This window comes from Drosophila takahashii, chromosome 3R (genome assembly GCF_030179915.1).
Source record: "Drosophila takahashii strain IR98-3 E-12201 chromosome 3R, DtakHiC1v2, whole genome shotgun sequence".
In the NCBI taxonomy this organism is placed as follows: domain Eukaryota; kingdom Metazoa; phylum Arthropoda; class Insecta; order Diptera; family Drosophilidae; genus Drosophila; species Drosophila takahashii.
The window spans coordinates 11,937,399-11,958,084 of NC_091681.1; the positions used below are offsets into that span (position 1 = coordinate 11,937,399).

Consider the following 20,686-nt stretch of genomic DNA (forward strand, 5'->3'; position numbering starts at 1 on the left):
ATTTTAGTTGACGCCGGCAAGCATTTGTGTCCAGTCGCTCAGTAAACGTTGATCAACCCAATAATCCAGAAAATACATCGGAAAAAGTTCTTTCAATTTCACCACTCGAGGTTTAACAACATCAGAATACCACGAAGAAAATAAACCTAACGAAAAAATAATGGAAGTGCAAGTGGGGTGGTCCAAGTTGCTCAAAATGGGCGCTCAGTGAGTACATTAGAGTAAATACAAGGGGGTCCAAAAGTACAGGGCCAAGGTCATGATTCGAGAATCGTTACCTTCGGACCAAGCGTGCTAGCACTGCCAGCGGTTATCATCCCTAATCGCTTATCGCAAGAGACAGACAATCTCCGTAACCCCCGATTTCCCCCAATCTTTTCTACAGGTTGGTGGGCCACAAGTTCCAGCAGTACCGCCTGTCCACAGGTCACACCGTGATATTGGACACCAATTATGGACGGGTTCAAGGTCTTCAAAGAAAGACGGTCTACGATGAGGAACTGTACTTTGCCTTCGAGGGCATACCATATGCCAAGCCGCCGGTGGGTGACCTCAGATTCAGGGCTCCTCAGCCTCCGGAACCCTGGCAAGGAGTGCTCAATTGTACCACCAGTCGATCGAAGCCCCTTCAGAGGCACATGCTATCGGGGATCGTGGAAGGCAGCGAGGATTGTCTGCACCTAAATGTTTATGTGAAAACCCTGAAGTCAGAGAAACCGCTGCCCGTAATCGTGTGGATCTATGGAGGGGGATTCCAGAAGGGCGAGGCCTCCAGGGATATTTACAGTCCTGACTACTTCATGAAGGAGCCGGTGGTGTTCGTCTCCATCAACTACAGGCTGGGAGCGCTGGGTAAGTTTCAAGGCTAAAAAGTAAACAATCGAAATTATTCCAACTGATAAGTAAATATTATGAAAAACGAAATTTGTAGGATTCCTCAGCCTGAAGGATCCGAAGTTGGATGTTCCCGGAAACGCTGGCCTCAAGGACCAAGTGATGGCACTCCGCTGGATCAGCCAAAACATCGCTCACTTCAACGGCGACCCAAACAACATCACACTAATGGGTGAAAGTGCAGGATCGGCTTCCGTTCACGTAATGATGACCACGGAGCAAACACGCGGTCTCTTCCACAAGGCTATCCTGCAATCAGGATGTGCGCTGAGTGAATGGGTGGAAAGTCCAGATCACAATTGGGCCTTTCGGCTGGCTCAGAAAATGGGCTATAAGGGTGAAGAGACGGACGCCGATGTTCTGACTTTCCTGAGTAAAATTTCGGGCCGTAAAATAGCGAACAGCGACCAGGATGTGATCACGACAGACGAGATTCGAAGCTTCCTCCTCTTTGCCTTTGGCCCAGTGGTGGAGCCCTATGAAAGTGATCACTGTGTGGTGCCCAAGAGGCATAAGGAACTCCTATCCGAGGCCTGGGGCAATGACTTACCCATCATCTTGGGAGGCAACTCTTTCGAGGGCTTGTTCGCCTACCAGCTGCTTAGAGGTGATCCTTGGGTCATGAAGAACTTCCACAACATTCTGCCAAGGGATGTGAGCGAGGCCAGCAATCAGGACGAGCAGGATCTACTGGTTCGACGTATCAAGAAACACTACCTTAACAATGAGGTGCAGGAATCGATGGATATATTTCAGGCACTGAATATATTCTCTCATCGCCAGGTGTGGCACGATGTGCATCGCTTTGTTCGAGCTCGTCAGACCTACGCCCCCACCACGCCCACCTATCTATACCGTTTCGATTTCGACTCCCCGCACTTTAATCAATTCCGGCGATTGGTTTGCGGCGATCGTATTCGCGGAGTCGCCCATGGCGATGACTTATCATATCTCTTCTACAATGTAATAGCCACAAAGCAGAAGAAATCTTCCATGGAGTACCAAACCATAAAGCGGATGGTGGGCATGTGGACATCGTTTGCCTCCAGTGGGAATCCGAACTGTCCGGAACTGGGAACTGCCAAATGGGATCCCATCCGGGTGATGGAAAACGACGTAGAGCAATGTTTCAATATCAGCCATGAGCTAGAAATGCGCGAGCTGCCAGAGGCCGATTCACTGGCCGTTTGGGACACCTTCTATTTCAAGGAGAATCTCTTTTAGTCCAGAACTCTGAATATTTTTTAACTGCCATTATTATTTCTATGAATAATTTTTTTTTTTCGTCTAGCTATTTACGTTTTAAAAATTAAATGCCTTTTATAAATATTCTGTAAATTGTTCTAATTGTAAATGGTAATTTCTCTAATTTTGTAAATAAAATTTGTATGCATTCTTCAAATCTTTAAAAAAAATCCTAAAATTATTTTAAATTTGGGTTTCCGAAAGATAAAGAGTGTATCTTTTAAAAAACAAACCATAAATCTGGTTGCCTGTGATACATCCGGAGAGTTGGCTAATTTCATTTTTTGTTTCATTTCATTTTTTGAACTTCGAGGTCCTTGTGCTAAGAATCCTTGCGTCGGGGAACTTTTTGGGAATTTGTAACGAATTCAACAATATAGCATTAATCGAGGTAAATTTAAAGAGCATTAATTTTGTTGCACAGTGTTATTATTGGCTTAACCGTTGCTGTATATGATTGTGAACAAGATTATTGGGTGAATTCAAGCGCTGCCGGCGTCTCTCCTGATTTAAGGTGCTACACCGAAATATTTGCGATCAGTCTCACGGGAAACTTCGATCGGTCCAATATTTGCGCGAACGCCTTTAAAATTGTGAATATCATAGAACATCATTAGAAACACAGGAGCCCTGGAAAAAACATAAACCTACAAAATTATGGAAGTGCAAGTAGGATGGCCAAAGTTGGTCAAGATGGGCGCCCAGTAAGTACATTTATATGGGGCCAAGGTCATGATTCGGGAAGTGATACCTTCGGACCTGGCGCGACCCACTACCAGCGGTTATCTTTCCTAATCGCTTATCGCAATCTGTCTGGCTCAGTAACCCCAGATTTCACCCAATCTCTTCTACAGGTTGGTGGGCCACAAATTTCAACAGTTCCGCCTGTCCACAGGTCACACCGTGGTATTGGACACCAAATACGGACAGGTTCGCGGACTACAAAGGAAGACGGTGTATGATAAGGAACTGTACTTCGCATTCGAGGGCATACCATATGCCAAACCGCCGGTGGGTGACCTCAGATTCAGGGCTCCTCAGCCTCCGGAACCCTGGCAAGGAGTGCTCAATTGTACAACCAGTCGATCGAAGCCCCTGCAGAGGAACATGCTTTTGGGGATCGTGGAAGGCAGCGAGGATTGTCTGCACTTAAATGTTTATGTGAAAACCCTGAAGTCAGAGAAACCGCTACCTGTGATCGTGTGGATCTATGGAGGGGGGTTCCAGAAGGGCGAAGCCTCCAGGGATATTTACAGCCCTGATTACTTCATGAAGCAGCCGGTGGTGTTAGTCGCCATTAACTACAGGTTGGCAGCACTGGGTAAGTTTTCAGTTGCTAATTAAAATTTAAATGAATAAAAAAAAATTTATTAGGAAACATATTTAGTCGAGAAATAGTTCAATTGCATTTTTATTAGCGTATTAATCGCTTACAATTACACATTCACATTTAGCTGTAGAAGGAAGCGCATTTAATGACAAATACGTATTTTCCAACTGATACGTATAATCTTTATCAACATTAGGGGAATTCTCATTCATTGAAAAATTAGTATAATAGAGCAGAGGTCTGTATCTTGGTACACCTTTTGTTTTTATACTGCCATTTCGACATTCGCTTATGAAACTTAACGCATTAGGTAAATATTGTATTCAGATTTTCATCTAAACCTACTTATGCACTTAGCCGCTCAAAAAGTTAATAAGGGCGTAGCGCAGGTATGCAATAGCAATAGCTTTTTTGAAGTCCACAATGGCCTTAAATCTCTTTTTTAAGCAATGTAGTACATGTTTCCTTAAATTTTAGAATTTGGAAAGCATAGTGGTACTAAAAACGACAACAAAAATATAAATAACAGGTAGTTAAAACAAAATGGTATTACTATTTTTATACCCTTGCAGAGGGTATTATGATTTCAGTCACAAGTTTGCAACGCAGTGAAGGAGACGTTTCCGACCCCATAAAGTATATATATTCTTGATCAGCATCACAAGACGAGTCGATCTAGCCATGTCCGTCTGTCCGTCTGTCTGTTTCTACGCAAACTAGTCTCTCAGTTTTTGAGCTATCGGGACAAAACTTTCGCAAAAGTCTTCTTTCTATTGCAGGTAGTATATATGTCGGAGCCGACCGGATCGGACAACTATATCTTATAGCTCCCATAGGAACAATCGGAAAAAAAAACTTTAAACAAGAAAGGAAGCTAGCTTCGGCAAACCGAAGCTTATATACCCTTGCAGATCTTTCTATTAATTTACAAATCGTAAAAATGTTAAATTTCTTATTATTTCACATTAATTTTCCGATCGTTTCTATCACAGCTATATGATATAGTAGTTCGATTTTTTAAAAATTAAAATCGAAATTCGGAAATATTTCAAAATAGTCATATCCCAGAGAAGAAGGGAATGTAATAAAAACCAACAAAGATATAATTTTTTCCCATTAATTTCCATTTAATTTTTCGACCGTTCCTATGGCAGCTATATGATATAGTGATCCGATTTAAAAAACAAAAAAACCGAAATTTAGAAATATATAGAAAAATATATTCCCAAGAGTATAAGGTAAAATTTAAAAAAACACCGGAGCTAGAATTTTTTCACGTTTTTTTTTTTTGATCCTTCCTATGGGAGCTATAAGGTATAGTTGTCCGATCCGGTTGGTTCCGACATATATACTACCTGCAATAGAAATACGAGTTCTACGAAAGTTTCATCCCGATAGCTTTAAAACTGAGAGACTAGTTTGCGTAGAAACGGACGGACAGACGGACAGACGGACGGACATACGGACAGACGGACGGACAGACGGACAGACGGACAGACGGACATGGCTAGATCGACTCGTCTTGTGATGCTGATCAAGAATATATATACTTTATGGGGTCGGAAATGTCTCCTTCACTGCGTTGCAAACTTCTGACTGAAATCATAATACCCTCTGCAAGGGTATAAAAATTCTAGCTTCGGTGTTTTTGAAATATTACCTTCTACTTTTGGGGATGTTATTTTTTAAATATTTCTGAATTTCGAATTAATTATTTAAAAAATCGGACTACTATATCATATAGCTGCCATAGGAACGATCGGAAAATTAATGGAAAAGTAATAGGAAATAAATTCTAGCTTCTTTGGTTTTTATTGTATTATCTTCTACTCTAAGATATGACTCTTTTTAAATATTTCCGAATTTCAATTTTAACTAAATCAAAATCGGACGACTATATCATATAGCTGCCATAGAAACGATCGGAAAATTAATGGAAAAGTAATAGGAAATAAATTCTAGCTTTTTTGGTTTTTATTGTATTATCTTCTACTCTTGGATATGACTCTTTTTAAATATTTCCGAATTTCAATTTTAATTTAATCAAAATCGGACGACTATATCATATAGCTGCCATAGGAACGATCGGAATATTAATGAGAAATATTAGAAAATTGAACATTTTTGCGATTTGTTAATTAATAGGAATGATCTGCAAGGGTATATAAGCTTCGGCTGGCCGAAGCTAGCTTCCTTTCTTGTTAAGCTTAAGGAAACTTAATTTATGTTACAATTTTGTTTACCTCTTAAATGTTTGTCCCCTATTTAGGTTTTCTTAGCCTCAAGGATCCCAAGCTGGATGTTCCCGGAAATGCGGGCCTAAAGGACCAAGTGATGGCACTCCGATGGATCAGCCAAAACATCGCCCACTTCAACGGCGACCCCAACAATATTACTTTGATGGGAGAAAGTGCAGGATCGGCTTCCGTTCACGTAATGATGACCACGGAGCAAACACGTGGTCTCTTCCACAAGGCTATCCTGCAATCGGGATGTGCGCTGAGTGAATGGGTGGAAAGTCCGGATCACAATTGGGCCTTTCGGCTGGCTCAGAACTTGGGCTATAGGGGCACGGATAAGGAGGCGGATGTATTACGATTTCTCATCAAAACTTCCGCTCGTCAGATAGCGGCCGTTGACCAGGACGTCATCACCAAGGATGAAATTCGGAACTTCCTGCTTTTCGCCTTTGGACCGGTGGTGGAACCCTATGAGACCGATCACTGTGTGGTGCCCAGGAGGCATAAGGAGCTGTTATCCGAGGCCTGGGGCAACGATATACCAGTTATTATGGGCGGAAATTCCTTTGAGGGACTGTTTTCTTACCAAGTACTGAAAAATGATCCTTGGGGCCTGAAAAATTTTCACAACATCCTGCCACGGGAGGTGAGAGAAGCCAGTTGTCTGGAGGAGCAGGATCTACTGGTTCGACGTCTGAAAAAGCTGTACTTCAACAACGAGATGCAGGAATCGATGGAGATGTTTCAGGCCTTAAATATATTTTCCCATCGCCAAATTTGGCACGACATGCATCGCTTGGTTCTCGCCCGTCAGAAGTACGCTCCCGAATCGCCCACCTATCTGTACCGTTTCGATTTCGACTCCCCGCACTTTAACCAATTCCGGCGACTGGTTTGCGGCGATCATATACGCGGAGTGGCCCATGCCGATGAACTATCGTATCTCTTCTACAACATCATAGCCTCGAAGCAGGAGAAAACGTCGATGGAGTACCAGACCATAGAGCGGATGGTGGGCATGTGGACATCGTTTGCCTCGAGTGGGAATCCTAACTGTCCGGAACTGGGAACTGCAAAGTGGGAGCCCGTAATTCTGAAAGAAACCGGTGTAGAAAAGTGCTTTAACATAAGCAATGAAGTGGATATGAGAGAATTGCCGGAGGCGAAGTCCCTGGCAGTGTGGGATTCTTTCTATCCAAAAGATGGCCTCTTCTAATCCTTATACCAAATCTCTGTAAACATGTGTGTATTGTATACAGTGCAATTATATTTATGTAGATTTTTACGTTGTTAGTATCCTTTTTATTATTTTAAAAACATCAAAAAAATACAAACTTTCTTTGAATAAAATTTTTTATACCCTTGTAGAGGGTATTATAATTTCAGTCAGATGTTTGCAACGCAGTGAAGGAGACGTTTCCGACCACATAAAGTATATATATTCTTGATCAGGACCAATAGCCGAGTCTATCTAGCCATGTCCGTCTGTCCGTCTGTCTGTCTGTCCGTCTGTCCGTCTGTCCGTTTCTATGCGATCTAGTCTCTCAGTTTTAAAGCTATCGCGATGAAACTTTCCCGAAAGTCTTCTTTCTATTGCAGGTAGTACATTTGTCGGAGCGAGCCGGATCGGACCACTATATCTTAAGGCTCCCATAGGAATATTCATAAAAATATAAGAAAATTCATTGTAACTTTGTAGGAAGTAGGCGTTTTGATTCTTTACTACTTATGTATAAACAAAATTAAAATAGAAACGCTGAATCTGGAATCCCTGGAACTTTACCGAGTGAGCATTACTTTATCTGCAAGGGTATATAAGCTTCGGCTGGCCGAAGTTAGCTTCCTTTCTTGTTTTAGTTTAGGTTCCAATTGTTTGTTGTTCAACTTAAACTTGATGCAAGCCTTTTTATATTGTGCACAATCAAGCCAAATTTTGCTACCTCTACGACTCGTATAAAATACAAATGAATTTACTTTTAAATTTTGTGTTATAGATAACGGTGAACATTGCTTGTAGGTCGTGAATATTTTTAATTACCAAATATATAAATAGAAATTAGAGATTAGGACATTATTTGTAGAGTCTTCCAAAATACATTTTATAAATGAAATCCAAATTCTCAAAGCTTATCTGTACCGGAAAAATAAATTTAATTCTATAAGTTGTTATTTTGAAAACTTTTTAATTACCCAATATAAAAGAAAATGTATTGATCTTTGTTTATATGGGAAAATAATACCATTTATCATTTAGACGTGTTATTGATGTCTCACACATACTTTTATATAATATTCGTAAGTCCAAAAACGAAACTAATTTTTTTATGTTAAAAATTAATTTTTATTAATTTTCCTGAATTTGCTTATGTAGTTACCAGTGCGCACTTTATCTCTCATTGTAGACAGAAAACATCATCGAGTCACTGCGGGGTCAAGTTTGAGGTGACTAGATGGAAAGTTACCTGGTAAAGGCGAATTGTTTTCGCGATGTGATTAATGCGAGCACCCAAACCAGTTTTATTAAGACAGTAAGAGCTTCATTAAATATATGAAAAACTTATGTCTCCCATAAAACTGAATTAATTTAATAAGTAATTTTTTTAAATTCCTAATTATATTTTAAATTTAAATATATTATTTTTGAAATAGTTTGTGTTTTAATAAAGAACTACCAATTATTACTATTTCTATTGCTATCAATTATTATCATTTCCGCCTTGAAAAATATTTCTTCATTAATTTTTCCTGGATTTCAGCTACCAAACATTTTTTGGAATTATTGCTTTAAATCAAATGAATTTCTAAAATCCTAAATGGTTCCAGTTTTATTTACAAAATATACAAAGTTCCACCTATTTAGTACAAGTCGCGTTTATCGTAAAGTCTATCCCAAATCCGATTCTGCCTTGACTCTGGCAGCACAATGAACTCCAGTTGCTTGCCGATGTTGAGACACATCTGCGGGCCTCCTTCATCCAGAGCTTCCCATGTGGTCGGACTGATCTGTGAACAATTGGGATTATCGTTTCGGGCAAATGCCACCCACATGCCCACCAATCTCTGTATGGTTTGGTACTCCATGGAGGATTTCTCCAGTTTGTTGGCCAAAATGTGGTAGAAGAGGTAGGAAACGTCATCGGCATGACTGACGCCGCGAACGTGCTTGCCGCACATCGTCTGCCGGAAGTGATTGAAATGGGGCGAATCTACATCGAAGCGGTACAGAAAGGTGGGTGTTGTGGGGGCGTGGCTGAGGCGAGCCAGCACAGTGCGGTGGATGCCATGCCAGAAGTGTTTTACCGACAGAATTTGCAGGCACTCATTGAACTCCATGCGACCGCGAGTTGCGTCCTCGAAATTATCCACCTTAAACTGACGCAGCAGATCCTTGAGCTGGGATTGGGAACTCTTCTCCCTGATCTCTCGCGGAATCAACGCCTCAAAGGCACTCAGCATGTGCTCCTCATCGTGCAGGGTGGCCTGGTAGGAGAATAGGCCCTCAAAGGAGTTTCCTCCCAGGATCAATGGCAGGTCATTGCCCCAAGCCGCAGGCAGCATCTCCCTGTAAGAACGGGGTAGAATGCAATCCCTGGTTATATACGGTTCCACCACGGGCGTAAAGGGAAACAGAACGTAATCCCGCCGTTCTTCCAGGGAGACGAGGGAAACGGTGTGGGCGGCCATTTCGGAGGCGGAAGCCTTTTGGAGGAATCGGAACACCTCCTTCTCGTTCTCACTTCCCGAGTAGCCCAACTGGCAGGCCAGGCGGTACGCCCACCGGCCACTCGGCTCGTTGGCCCACTCGCAGAACATCGACCCCGACTGCATTATGGCCTTGTGAAATAATCCCCGGGTCTGCTCCGTGGTCATCATCATGTGAACGGAGGCTGCTCCCGCACTCTCACCCATCAGTGTTATGTTCTGGGAGTCCCCGTTGAATTGGGCTATGTTCTGACTGATCCAGCGGAGGGCCATCACTTGATCCTTGAGGCCAGCATTCCCGGGCACATCCAGGTCACGATCCGAGAGGCTGAGGAAACCTGAAATAATTCAAGTAAATAAATAAATGTTTAATACGGAAAAATGATACACGTTTCCAGAAAAGTATATAAATAAGTATAATTAATTTATGCTTTAAGTAGTTTACAAAAACTAAAAAATGACAAATAATTACAATTACAAGTGAAAACCTTTAACAATAAATATTTTAACGTTATTTGTAGTGTATTACTTTGTAAATAAATTGATTTAGAATTAGCAATATATTCATAGAAATGTTTTCTGGTTTGTTACAGTTACATCGCATGTGACTACATAGGCATTATTTTAATTGATCGTTAACGTAATATTAATAACAGGTGAGTGTTGTTCTCTATCCAATTTAATGGCAGCTAAAACGACAGTAATAGTAATGCTAATGATTTTATGACTATAGAAGTGGCAGTAGTGGGCAATTAAACTACACAGTCTGTGAATTATTTCCGATTGAAATTGAGTTTGCATGGCGTGGAGAATGCAACTTGTAATTTGTATGGTACAGACTTCCCTGCTGGTGGATGGGGTCCAAGTTCAGGGTGGTCAATGATGATAAAGAAAGTAAACATTTGGTAATAAGAATAGTTAATATCATAAATCACAATTTTATTTTTTAATTTTAACTTCATGCCTAAGTCACTTAGCTCAAAATTAGCTTTCAACTATTCCTCAATCTGAGTTACCTAAATTTATATTTCTCACGTGTCATATCACGCGATCCACACTTTAAATGGTTATTTATAGCACTCATTTTAAAACATTTGTCAGCTAGAAATAAGCTCCATCCACTTACCCAATGCACCCACTCGGTAATTAAATGTGACAACCACCACGTCTTGCTGCATAAAGTAGTCTGGACTGTAGAAATCTCGACCAGCTTCGCCGATCGTGAATCCGCCGCCATATATCCACACGATCACGGGCAGCGGCTTATCCGTCTTTAGACGTTTGGAATACACGTTCAAGTACAGGCAATCCTCGCTGCCTTCGACAATGCTGAGAACGAAGTGCTTCTGCATGGGCTTGGCCCTCGGATAGGTGCAATCCCTGATTCCCAACCAGGGGCGCGGTGGCTGGGGGGCTCGAAACCGCAATTCCCCCACCGGCGGCTGTGCAAAGGGGATTCCCTCGAAGGCGAAGTACAGTTCATCGTCGTAGAGCGTTCTGCGGCGGAGTCCTCGCACCTGTCCGTCCCTGGTGCAGACCACCTTCGTTTGCTTCGTGGCCAGGCGGTACTGGACGATCTTGTGGCCAATGAGCCTGTTGAAAAAGAAAATCCATTTTAAAACTCGTTTTTAAATTTAAATAATTCAAATATTTTTCTAAATTAAAATATGACATGACCGATTTCGTATTCCAATTGTTTTTATAAACTGTTAATTACAACTATTATTAAACCATTAAAAGTTTAAATAATCATAATTTTGGTTTTGGCATGCCAGGGGTTAAGGTTTTTGAGAGAGGGGGATATACTTGAGTTTAATAATAAGCTTTTCTTATCTTATCTGAGCAAGAGCGGAACAATCAATTGAGTACAGTAAAAGCTTCTTTAAAGGCTCCTATATTGACAAATTTTTTGTAAACAAACACGACGCGTTTAAAAATATTAAATAAAGTTTATTGAGTAACGAAATAATAAAAGTACACGGCTTTCAATTTAAGAAATTAATTACACAGGTATACAGCCAAAAATGTCCACGCACCATTTCTAATTTTCCATGATAATTGGGTGACCCTGAGTAAAAGTCCCATATTAACTTATGTCCCATTACCGTGCGTCCCATTACTTAGCGGTATAGCTAAGAATACAAAAAGCCGATGTTCGCCGACATTTCGAATTATGTGGTCGGTAAAAATGAAGTCTGTACGGAAAAAGTTCAAAATGACAGCACTGCCTAACACTAATCTGTAGTCGAACAGTTAAATATTTGTGATTACGCCGAGGCTCAATAAACCTTATCAATACGTGATTAAAGTTTGTTTTCCCTGCAACATTAGAATTTAATTGAGTAAAATTGAAGAATGAAACAGTACGAAGGTAGTCTCTCCATAGGGCTTTTACTGTAATTGACCTACTTGGTGCCCATTTTCAGCAGATCGCCCACTCCCACTCGGATCTCCATGGCCAGCGACGCCAATTATTTTCACTACTACTATGGATGTAGTAAATTCAAGGGTCAGATTGAACGGTATAATTCGAGATGGGGAACGATAGTGATAGTAACACTTCCGCAGGCCGCGATCGACGAGGAACAACTGAACCGAGAACCGTACAATTTGATCTATCAGTTCGACTGCCAGTAAACCCACAGCAGCCTCAATTCAGTTGCGGCTATAATCACGACCGCCGCTTATCGCAATGTGAGTTGCTGTCGCTGCACCGAAACATATGGCGGAGAATATAGAAGTCGAATATCACGACTGATAAGCGGAGAGGGCCGACTACTCACTCACTACAGACAGCTGTTTCGTGTCTTCTCAGTAATTGCTTTTAAATGATTAATCTGTTTGCTCTCGCAAAGGTTATAAAGGTGGACTTTATGTCAACTGCGAGCGGGCTTAAACCTGCCAAATATCATTAACGAACGGGGTTATAGATCATGCAATTTCCACAGTAATGGTTTTTGAAAAGAGTTGCAAAAAATGGGGTAATTTTAGAGCTATTATGGTTAACATTCAAATTAAAACTGCGCGCGCAGCTAACATGAACTGCTTTTATTACTCGCTCGCTGTTAACGCATCAATAACATTCTGATGTGATTCTAGAAATATTTAGTATTTTTTTAAGAACCATTTTATGGAGAACAACAAAAATGTTTCTTTTTAAATAAAATTTGGAAAAATATTAAGGATAATTATGTAAACTTTTTCTAGTATAAAAATGGCTTTTTTAAAATCTACAAATTTCTAGAAATTTATAATTTTCTTACAGTACACTGCAGCGGTATCATTAATAGTGAGCTTGATTTCCATATATAGCCTGGTCAATCTGACAGCCGGCCTCATAACTGTGAGTACTTTGAATAGTTGCACATCCGTAAGATACATTTAACGTAGGCTTTTTCTGAGTTAAATAAAACAAGAAAGGAAGCTAGCTTCGGCCAGCCGAAGCTTATATACCCTTGCAGATCATTCCTATTAATTAACAAATCGCAAAAATGTTCAATTTTCTAATATTTCTCATTAATTTTCCGATCGTTCCTATGGCAGCTATATGATATAGTCGTCCGATTTTGATCAAATTAAAATTGAAATTCGGAAATATTTAAAAAGAGTCATATCCTAGAGTAGAAGATAATACAATAAAAACCAAAGAAGCTTGAATTTATTTCCTATTACTTTTCCATTAATTTTCTGATCGTTCCTATGGCAGCTATATGATATAGTAGTCCGATTTTTTAAATAATTAATTCGAAATTCAGAAATATTTAAAAAATAACATCCCCAAAAGTAGAAGGTAATATTTCAAAAAACACCGAAGCTAGAATTTTTTAAAGTTTTTTTTTTCCGATTGTTCCTATGGGAGCTATAAGATATAGTTGTCCGATCCGGTCGGCTCCTACATATATACTACCTGCAATAGAAAGAAGACTTTTGCGAAAGTTTCGTCCCGATAGCTCAAAAACTGAGAGACTAGTTTGCGTAGAAACAGACAGACGGACAGATGGACAGACGGACAGACGGACAGACGGACAGACGGACGGACAGACGGACATGGCTAGATCGACTCGTCTTGTGATGCTGATCAAGAATATATATACTTTATGGGGTCGGAAACGTCTCCTTCACTGCGTTGCAAACTTTTGACTGAAATCATAATACCCTCTGCAAGGGTATAAAAATAATTAAGTTGTAAGCAGACTTTAACTATAGTTACATGCCTACACTGGTAAAAAAAAAACGCATAGTGAAATCAAATATTTTTTTAGTTTTTTTTTCCTACTTTTCATAGTTAAATCAAATAAATAAATCATTGATTTTAATAAAAAGCATACACTCATAGAAATTTTCCGGTAAAATCGCCCTAAAAACAAGGAAAATCGCCCTAAAACGGGGGTCAATGGCGACTAGGCAACAAAATTAGGGCAAATTGCCCTAAAAATACGGGTGAATTTGTCACACATTTAGGGCGATTTTTCGTAGATCTAGGGCGATTTTTCTATTTTCAAAGCTAATTGCCCTAAAAATAGGAAATGAGACCCTTACACTAAAGGCAGTTCCCTTTAAATCCACGGCGATTTTTCTGGACTTATAGGCGAATTGCCCTGGAAATCGGAAAAAATACCTTTAAACTAAAGACAGATTTTCATAAATCTAGGGTGTTTTTCTGGATTTTAGGGCAAATTGCCCTAGAAATATGAAAAAATATTCTGAACCTAAAGGCAGATTTTTATAAATTTAGGGCGTTTTTCTGGATTTATAGGCGAATTGCCCTAAAAAAAGCAAAGTGCTCCCCAAAATTTCCCGGCTTTTTTTCATAAATAAAAATACGATTTCATTATATTTTTTTTGTTTTTTTTATATTTTTGTTTGTTGTTATTTACACAATTTCTACTTATATACATTTACATACTTTTCTACTTATTCTTATTGCTAAAAGAATTACATCGATCTTAAAAATAATGTTTTGGCTTAATGTATTTTTTCGTCCTTAGGTTTTGTGCTTCCGCCGGAGGGAATTTTAGGTCTTTTAAGGTTTATTACAATAAGTACTGATTATCAAATTTTACTTCTAATTGAATGCATAGAAATAATACTTTTTTTTGGAATGAACAGATTGTTTCTTTAAAATAGTTACAGTTTTAAGGTTTTATAATCCTTCAAGAGTTCGGATAAAGCTTTACCTTTCTTATCAGACTCTAAATGAATTTCATAAAACATTTTTTGGATAAATGTCGTGGTTTAAAACAAAAAATATTTTGAAGCACACATCAATACTTTTCAATAAGGTTGGCATTCTATAAATAAACCTCTGATAGGTAAACTGGAAATTCACCAAGGTCAAAAAGGGCTTGTTCCCACGTTGCAGCTGAATGGTTGCAGTTTCGGCTTTCCGGATTAGCAATTTTCCGTCAATGCCTTTAGATGTGTTTGCAGTTCCCCAACAGTAGCCTTCCAAACCAAGAAACGGCTTCGCGGGTCCGCAATGGTGTGCTTCGCGTTCTTGCTCCCGCCGTCCTTTTTTGTCATTGCTGTCGCACCAACACTGAATGGATCGCAAGCCAAATTAAAGTTGATTGTATCTCTATTAAATAAAAACAGTCTATTTATTGAATGAGAAAAGAAAAAGAGAAAAAGCACATACCTTCAGCGTGGCTTTCCAAAGATTTGAGCAGTTTTATTCCCTTACTTTCGCTTTTAAAAAGTGCGAAAAGTGGTTTGCGGAAGCTGGATCTCAAAGACGTTCTCAATCTAAAACAAGAAATAAAATTGTTAGAAATTAATATAAAAATGCACTACTAACAGTCAGAATTTTCATTTAGCCTGCGATTGCGTTTGCTGCTACTTCTGGAAAAAAGAAGCAACAAAAGCAAATTTCGGTTACTGACGAAATGACGCAATAGAAATTTGGGGGTTATTTTGGCATATGCACTTGTGAATGCGGTTTGTCCGGTGCATAAATACAGATTTCTGGTAAATATATACATCTGTATACATGTTTATATTCTGTTGCATCATTTTTTTACCTCAAGCATTATTTACATATACACATACATATATGTATACTCTTATTAATGTTCTTACTTTGTTCTGCCACACTTCCAAAACTCTACATCTGGACCGCTGCTTCCAGTCAAATCTTTTTAAGTTTCAGCTGCATTTTCCTCTGTTACAGATATGTAAATTCAATTAGTTATTAATATCCAAATTGCACAATTATATATGTATGTACTCACCAGAAAACAGAGAAAGAATCGCCTCCCAAGTCCTTTAATAGCGTTTACATTTTTCACTTTTTCACAAACACGTCTTTCGCCGCCAAGCGCCCGAAAAATTATGACAAAGTCTAGACAATGCAACTCTTTCTACCCCCACCCTTGCCACTGCAACGGACGAAAAGTAGCAAAGAAGAAGAAAAAGGGTGGACTTCTCTAAAGTCAAATGCGCTCAGCATCTAATATACACACACATTCACTTGTTTTGACCTGTCAACCACACACACATACACACATGTATTACATATGTATCCATTAATTGCGTCTTAAAATTTCGTTTGACTCTTCCTTGTTTTTAGGGCAATTTCAGAACATTTTTTTTGCTATTTTGTTCAACGTTTTAAGGCGATTTCGCCCTAAAAATAAGGAATTACTTTTGGAGTCGACTCATGAAAATTCGCCCTAAAAAACAGGGCAAATTGGCCTTTTTGGAAAAACTAACCCTAAAAAATATTTTCCATGGCGATTTTTCGTAACTTTAGGGCTAGCCACCCGTATAATAAGAAAATTTTTCGTAGTTTTAGGGCGACCTCGGTTTTAGGGCGACTTTTCTAGTATTTAGGTAAAAATTTCTATGAGTGTATTTAAACCTTCGTTCAAATATAAAAATAATTAAATCGAAGGGAATTATATTTGAAACGATAATACTGATGTTGAAACCCAAAGTCGCAATAGTAGTTTTTATAATTATAAATAGTAAGTTATATACATAGTTTAATCAATGTCTTTTTATGATCCGATTAAATACTTTCACAACTTATCCGGAATATAAACGATTTATTTTGAATAAAAAGATTATTTGACACAATTATTTTGAAAGTCAAGATTCAAGATTCAATTAAATTTCCATAAAATGTATAAGTGAAAAGTAGCATTTTTATACCCGTTACTCGTAGAGTAAAAGGGTATATTGTATTCGTGCAAAAGTATGTAACAGGGAGAAGGAAGCGTTTCCGACCCCATAAAGTATATATATTCTTGATCAGGATCACTAGCCGAGTCGATCTAGCCATGTCCGTCTGTCCGTCTGTCCGTCTGTCTGTCCGTCTGTCCGTCTGTCTGTCTGTATGAACGCTGAGATCTCAGAAACTATAAAAGCTAGAAGATTGGCATTTTGCATGCAGATTTTAGGAGTTTCTACGCAGCGCAAGTTTGTTTCAAAATGGTGCCACGCCCCCTCTAACGCCCACAATCGCTTATATACGATTTTAAAAATTTTAATATTTTGGAAAAGTAAAAATGCAGTTTTATTGTGTTTATCAATACCTATCGAAATGTAGAAGAAATTTTTCAAATCGGACCATTCGTTAAAAAGTTATGCGTGATCAACGTTTTCTATCTCTATCTCCATCTCCCTCGCACTCCCTTTACCTGAGTAACGGGTATCTGATAGTCGGGGCATCCGACTATAACGTTCCCTCTTGTTAGTTTTAAAAAGTTATATGTGTTGAGGATCGTGTTAACTTTACATTTAAGTTGAACTTATCCACTCGCGCGTAACATGGTGCGATGGATCAATGGGTAAGGCATCTACTTCTGATGCGAGAGGACCCCGGTTCGAAAACCGTCTGAGGCAGAGTGAGTAAAAAGTTTTTAAGAAGCATATTTCACATTTCCTTAACATTTCTAAAAGCAATATTGTATTAAAAAAATTTCAAGAGTACTAATTACAAAAAAAAAAAAAAAATAAGTTGTGGTGTCAGCGGGACTTGAACTTGGTACCCCCGAGCACAAAATAATATCAGAACTTTGCCCTTGACCCCTGAGCCATGCCCGTATAATTTCCTATTGAGGCAGAATGCTCCTTTTAAGTTCATAATAATACTAATTAATAAAAAAAAAAAAATAAGTTGTGGTGTCAGCGGGACTTGAACTTGGTACCCCCGAGCACAAAATAATATCAGAACTTTGCCCTTGACCCCTGAGCCATGCCCGTATAATTTCCTATTGAGGCAGAATGCTCCTTTTAAGTTCATAATAATACTAATTAATAAAAAAAAAAAAATAAGTTGTGGTGTCAGCGGGACTTGAACCTGGTACCCCCGAGCACAAAATAGTATCAGAACCTTGCCCTTGACACCTAAGCCATGCCCGTATAATTTCCTACTGAGGCAGAATGCTCCTTATATTTTAGGCGCATTCTCGAAAAAAAAACAAATTTTTAAATTATAATTCAAAGATTCTGGGTGAAGAAAAGAGTCAAATCAAATACAACAATCTTTGAATTTACTATAAAAATATTTAAAACATTATTAACTATGCGCCATATAAGATTTTACTATTTTCATGTTAGGATCTATTTCGCTGGGAAAAATAACACAGGAACACAAAATTAAACTTTGTGAAATTTCCACGAACCATTTCAAGTTTTCCATGATATTTGGGTGCTCCTGAGTAAATCTCCCATACAAAATTATTTTCCATCACCTACAGGTTCCGCGGTATAGCTAAGAATACAAAAAACCGGTGTTGGTCGACATTTTGAATTACGTGGCCTATATAATTGGACTAACCTTTATTATTTTCGGTAGGACCTACTCTCAATACATCACGGCATTCCTAAAAAATAGTCCCCATTGTGAACCATTGCCCATGTCTTTGGAATTCGACGCCAAAGTTGAAAATCCCAAAATTGTAGAGATTTTTCTGATGTAAAAACAATTCTGAGGATTAAATCTTGAATGGAAGTAATTTTAACTATTCATTGTATCTATTGTTCATTGTATGCTTTAATTTCGGTTTAAAGCGTTTTCATGAGGACATTTTATTGGATTTCTTATACTAATAAAACCGATTTTTTTATTTCATTATCTACTCCTAAATGTTGTCAAATTTTGAATAAGTCATGGCAACCTCTAGAACTAAGAAACTAAAATACGTTCACTGAACATACATAGAAAAATGTAAATGTTTACTCCCATTCTGTAGGATGCCTTGACTTTTTTAAAATTTGACAACATTTAGGAGTAGATAATGAAATAAAAAAATCGGTTTTATTAGTATAAGAAATCCAATAAAATGTCCTCATGAAAACGCTTTAAACCGAAATTAAAGCATACAATGAACAATAGATACAATGAATAGTTAAAATTACTTCCATTCAAGATTTAATCCTCAGAATTGTTTTTACATCAGAAAAATCTCTACAATTTTGGGATTTTCAACTTTGGCGTCGAATTCCAAAGACATGGGCAATGGTTCACAATGGGGACTATTTTTTAGGAATGCCGTGATGTATTGAGAGTAGGTCCTACCGAAAATAATAAAGGTTAGTCCAATTATATAGGCCAAGTAATTCAAAATGTCGACCAACATCGGTTTTTTGTATTCTTAGCTATACCGCGGAACCTGTAGGTGATGGAAAATAATTTTGTATGGGACTTTTACTCAGGAGCACCCAATTATCATGGAAAACTTGAAATGGTTCGTGGAAATTTTTGGCTGTGTACCTGTGTAATTGAAACAATGGTAAAATAGTGACATTTACCATTTTTTTTTACCAGTGTATTTACAATTTAATTAATTTGGAATGTCAGACGTAAATGTTTACACTATTGTTTGTTTGTTTGTTTACGTGGTCTTCAGTTTCTTTTTTGTTAGAAAAATGCAACATCATAACAGTAACGTGATAAAGTGCGAAAATGATTTTCAACGTCGCATTCAGAAAGTTTTGAGTTCTCCCTTGTAATTGGTGCACACAAAACATTGGGCTATAAAATTAAACTTTTTAGGTAAGATATTTCATCTCTTTTTGCTATACAATTATAGTCTCTACATCTCGTTGAAAATATAGTAAGTTACCAATATAATTAAAAATGTTAGCTAAACACAAAACATGATTAATAATTTAAAAAAAAAATCTAAAAAATTTTAGATTATTTAGATATATTTAACTTGCGAAACATTTTTCATTTACATCATTCTTGGTATTTTTCGCCAAATGTTACTGATTTACAAATTGGGTTAAGAAACTTTTTTAAATGATGCTCGATTGTAGTGAACTTTGTCGACTTCTTGGGCAAATCTGTTTTTTTACATTTCCAATCAATGCCAAGAATGTATGTGCAAGAATACTCAAAGAAGCTTTGAACAACTGAAATGAAATCAAAACGCTCCAACTTTTACCTTAAGAAATTTTAACGAACACCTAAAACTTTTAGGCTAAAAGTTATAAAATTTGCATATGCATTTCAAAATTTTCCTCAATAAACAAGATGAAATTCCATGGAAAAAGTTTATTTACGCGTAAACGATTTTGATTAATAAGGCAGGCCCAAGAAAGGAAAAGCGACGGACGGCGGCGTCAACTAATTAAAAAATTGTCATAAATCCCAAGAGTTTAACCCATTTACAGTCGACTGGCCTGCTGAGAAATGGCCAAGAAAGGGATTGCTCGTATAACTTGAGCAGCTACTTAATTACACTTGCGCGCACTTTAATTTCCAGTTAAAAAATGCTTACCGAAAATCGTAAGCGACGGCAAAGAAATGTTAATTTTTTCCCATTCCATGGACCAAGGAAGGGCTGCCAAGTCAGGACGAGCCGAAACATTGTAAATTATAGGCTTAAGCCGAGAGATGTGGAAAAGGATGGGAAGTCAGGCTCCGCGAGCTGGTTACATGGAGGAGCTTATTAAATTATACAGAGGTCTTCGGTTGGTAGTAGGACCGGGTTGCGGTCTTAAATTTCCAGAATTCTAATCTCGATTTAAGCCAGTGCGAGCAGCTCCGACGGTATCAAGTGAATTCAATGTCAAAAGGGTTAATTGAAAGTGCCGCAGCAGCTGTCAGCCCAAAATGGAAAGTGGAAAAAACTGTCGGGGAGGCTTTGCCTGGGCTACCTCCTTCTAGGCACACATGGCAGATATGCAGCAGTAATAAAATCAAAGTCCATAAAACGAAACCGACCCACCGCAGTGCATAAACATATTTTGCTTGGGGTCCGGCTAGAAAGTTTCATGTCTTGGGTCCACTTACGCTTTTTCTGGAACTCTTATTGCACCCACA

The 20,686-nt window shown here is 38.5% G+C and overlaps 3 protein-coding genes and 1 long non-coding RNA gene across 4 annotated transcripts; 2 read left to right on the plus strand and 2 right to left on the minus strand.

Moving 5' to 3' along the window:
* Positions 1-2,206, plus strand: LOC108068218 (esterase B1-like). The gene is made up of 3 exons (XM_017157645.3): positions 1-207; positions 386-852; positions 932-2,206. Exons 1-3 carry the CDS (start codon positions 161-163, stop codon positions 2,116-2,118), a joined length of 1,701 nt encoding a protein of 566 aa, XP_017013134.2. The 5' UTR covers positions 1-160; the 3' UTR covers positions 2,119-2,206.
* A 475-nt stretch (positions 2,207-2,681) lies between these two features.
* On the plus strand, positions 2,682-7,059 carry LOC108068238 (esterase B1). The gene is made up of 3 exons (XM_017157688.3): positions 2,682-2,843; positions 2,994-3,460; positions 5,739-7,059. Exons 1-3 carry the CDS (start codon positions 2,797-2,799, stop codon positions 6,923-6,925), a joined length of 1,701 nt encoding a protein of 566 aa, XP_017013177.3. The 5' UTR covers positions 2,682-2,796; the 3' UTR covers positions 6,926-7,059.
* Positions 7,060-8,507: 1,448 nt separating this feature from the next.
* Positions 8,508-12,046, minus strand: alpha-Est1 (alpha-Esterase-1). The gene is made up of 3 exons (XM_017157689.3): positions 11,821-12,046; positions 10,538-11,004; positions 8,508-9,749 (listed from the first exon to the last, which is right to left on the minus strand). Exons 1-3 carry the CDS (start codon positions 11,865-11,867, stop codon positions 8,566-8,568), a joined length of 1,698 nt encoding a protein of 565 aa, XP_017013178.2. The 5' UTR covers positions 11,868-12,046; the 3' UTR covers positions 8,508-8,565.
* A 2,707-nt stretch (positions 12,047-14,753) lies between these two features.
* Positions 14,754-15,772, minus strand: LOC108065274 (uncharacterized). The gene is made up of 4 exons (XR_006412074.2): positions 15,642-15,772; positions 15,490-15,571; positions 15,050-15,156; positions 14,754-14,989 (listed from the first exon to the last, which is right to left on the minus strand). It is a non-coding gene; the product is annotated as an uncharacterized lncRNA (long non-coding RNA).
* Positions 15,773-20,686: the final 4,914 nt, after the last annotated feature.

Bases quoted from the DNA above. Each gene is read 5' to 3' on its own strand.
- LOC108068218 (XM_017157645.3), top strand. From the start codon at position 161: ATGGAAGTGCAAGTGGGGTGGTCCAAGTTGCTCAAAATGGGCGCTCA. The intron at 208-385 runs GTGAGTACATTA...TCTTTTCTACAG, and splicing joins TTGCTCAAAATGGGCGCTCA to GTTGGTGGGCCACAAGTTCC. The intron at 853-931 runs GTAAGTTTCAAG...CGAAATTTGTAG, and splicing joins CTACAGGCTGGGAGCGCTGG to GATTCCTCAGCCTGAAGGAT.
- LOC108068238 (XM_017157688.3), top strand. From the start codon at position 2,797: ATGGAAGTGCAAGTAGGATGGCCAAAGTTGGTCAAGATGGGCGCCCA. The intron at 2,844-2,993 runs GTAAGTACATTT...TCTCTTCTACAG, and splicing joins TTGGTCAAGATGGGCGCCCA to GTTGGTGGGCCACAAATTTC. The intron at 3,461-5,738 runs GTAAGTTTTCAG...TCCCCTATTTAG, and splicing joins CTACAGGTTGGCAGCACTGG to GTTTTCTTAGCCTCAAGGAT.
- alpha-Est1 (XM_017157689.3), bottom strand. From the start codon at position 11,867: ATGGAGATCCGAGTGGGAGTGGGCGATCTGCTGAAAATGGGCACCAA. The intron at 11,005-11,820 runs GTAGGTCAATTA...CTTTTTCAACAG, and splicing joins CTGCTGAAAATGGGCACCAA to GCTCATTGGCCACAAGATCG. The intron at 9,750-10,537 runs GTAAGTGGATGG...GAATTATTTCAG, and splicing joins TTACCGAGTGGGTGCATTGG to GTTTCCTCAGCCTCTCGGAT.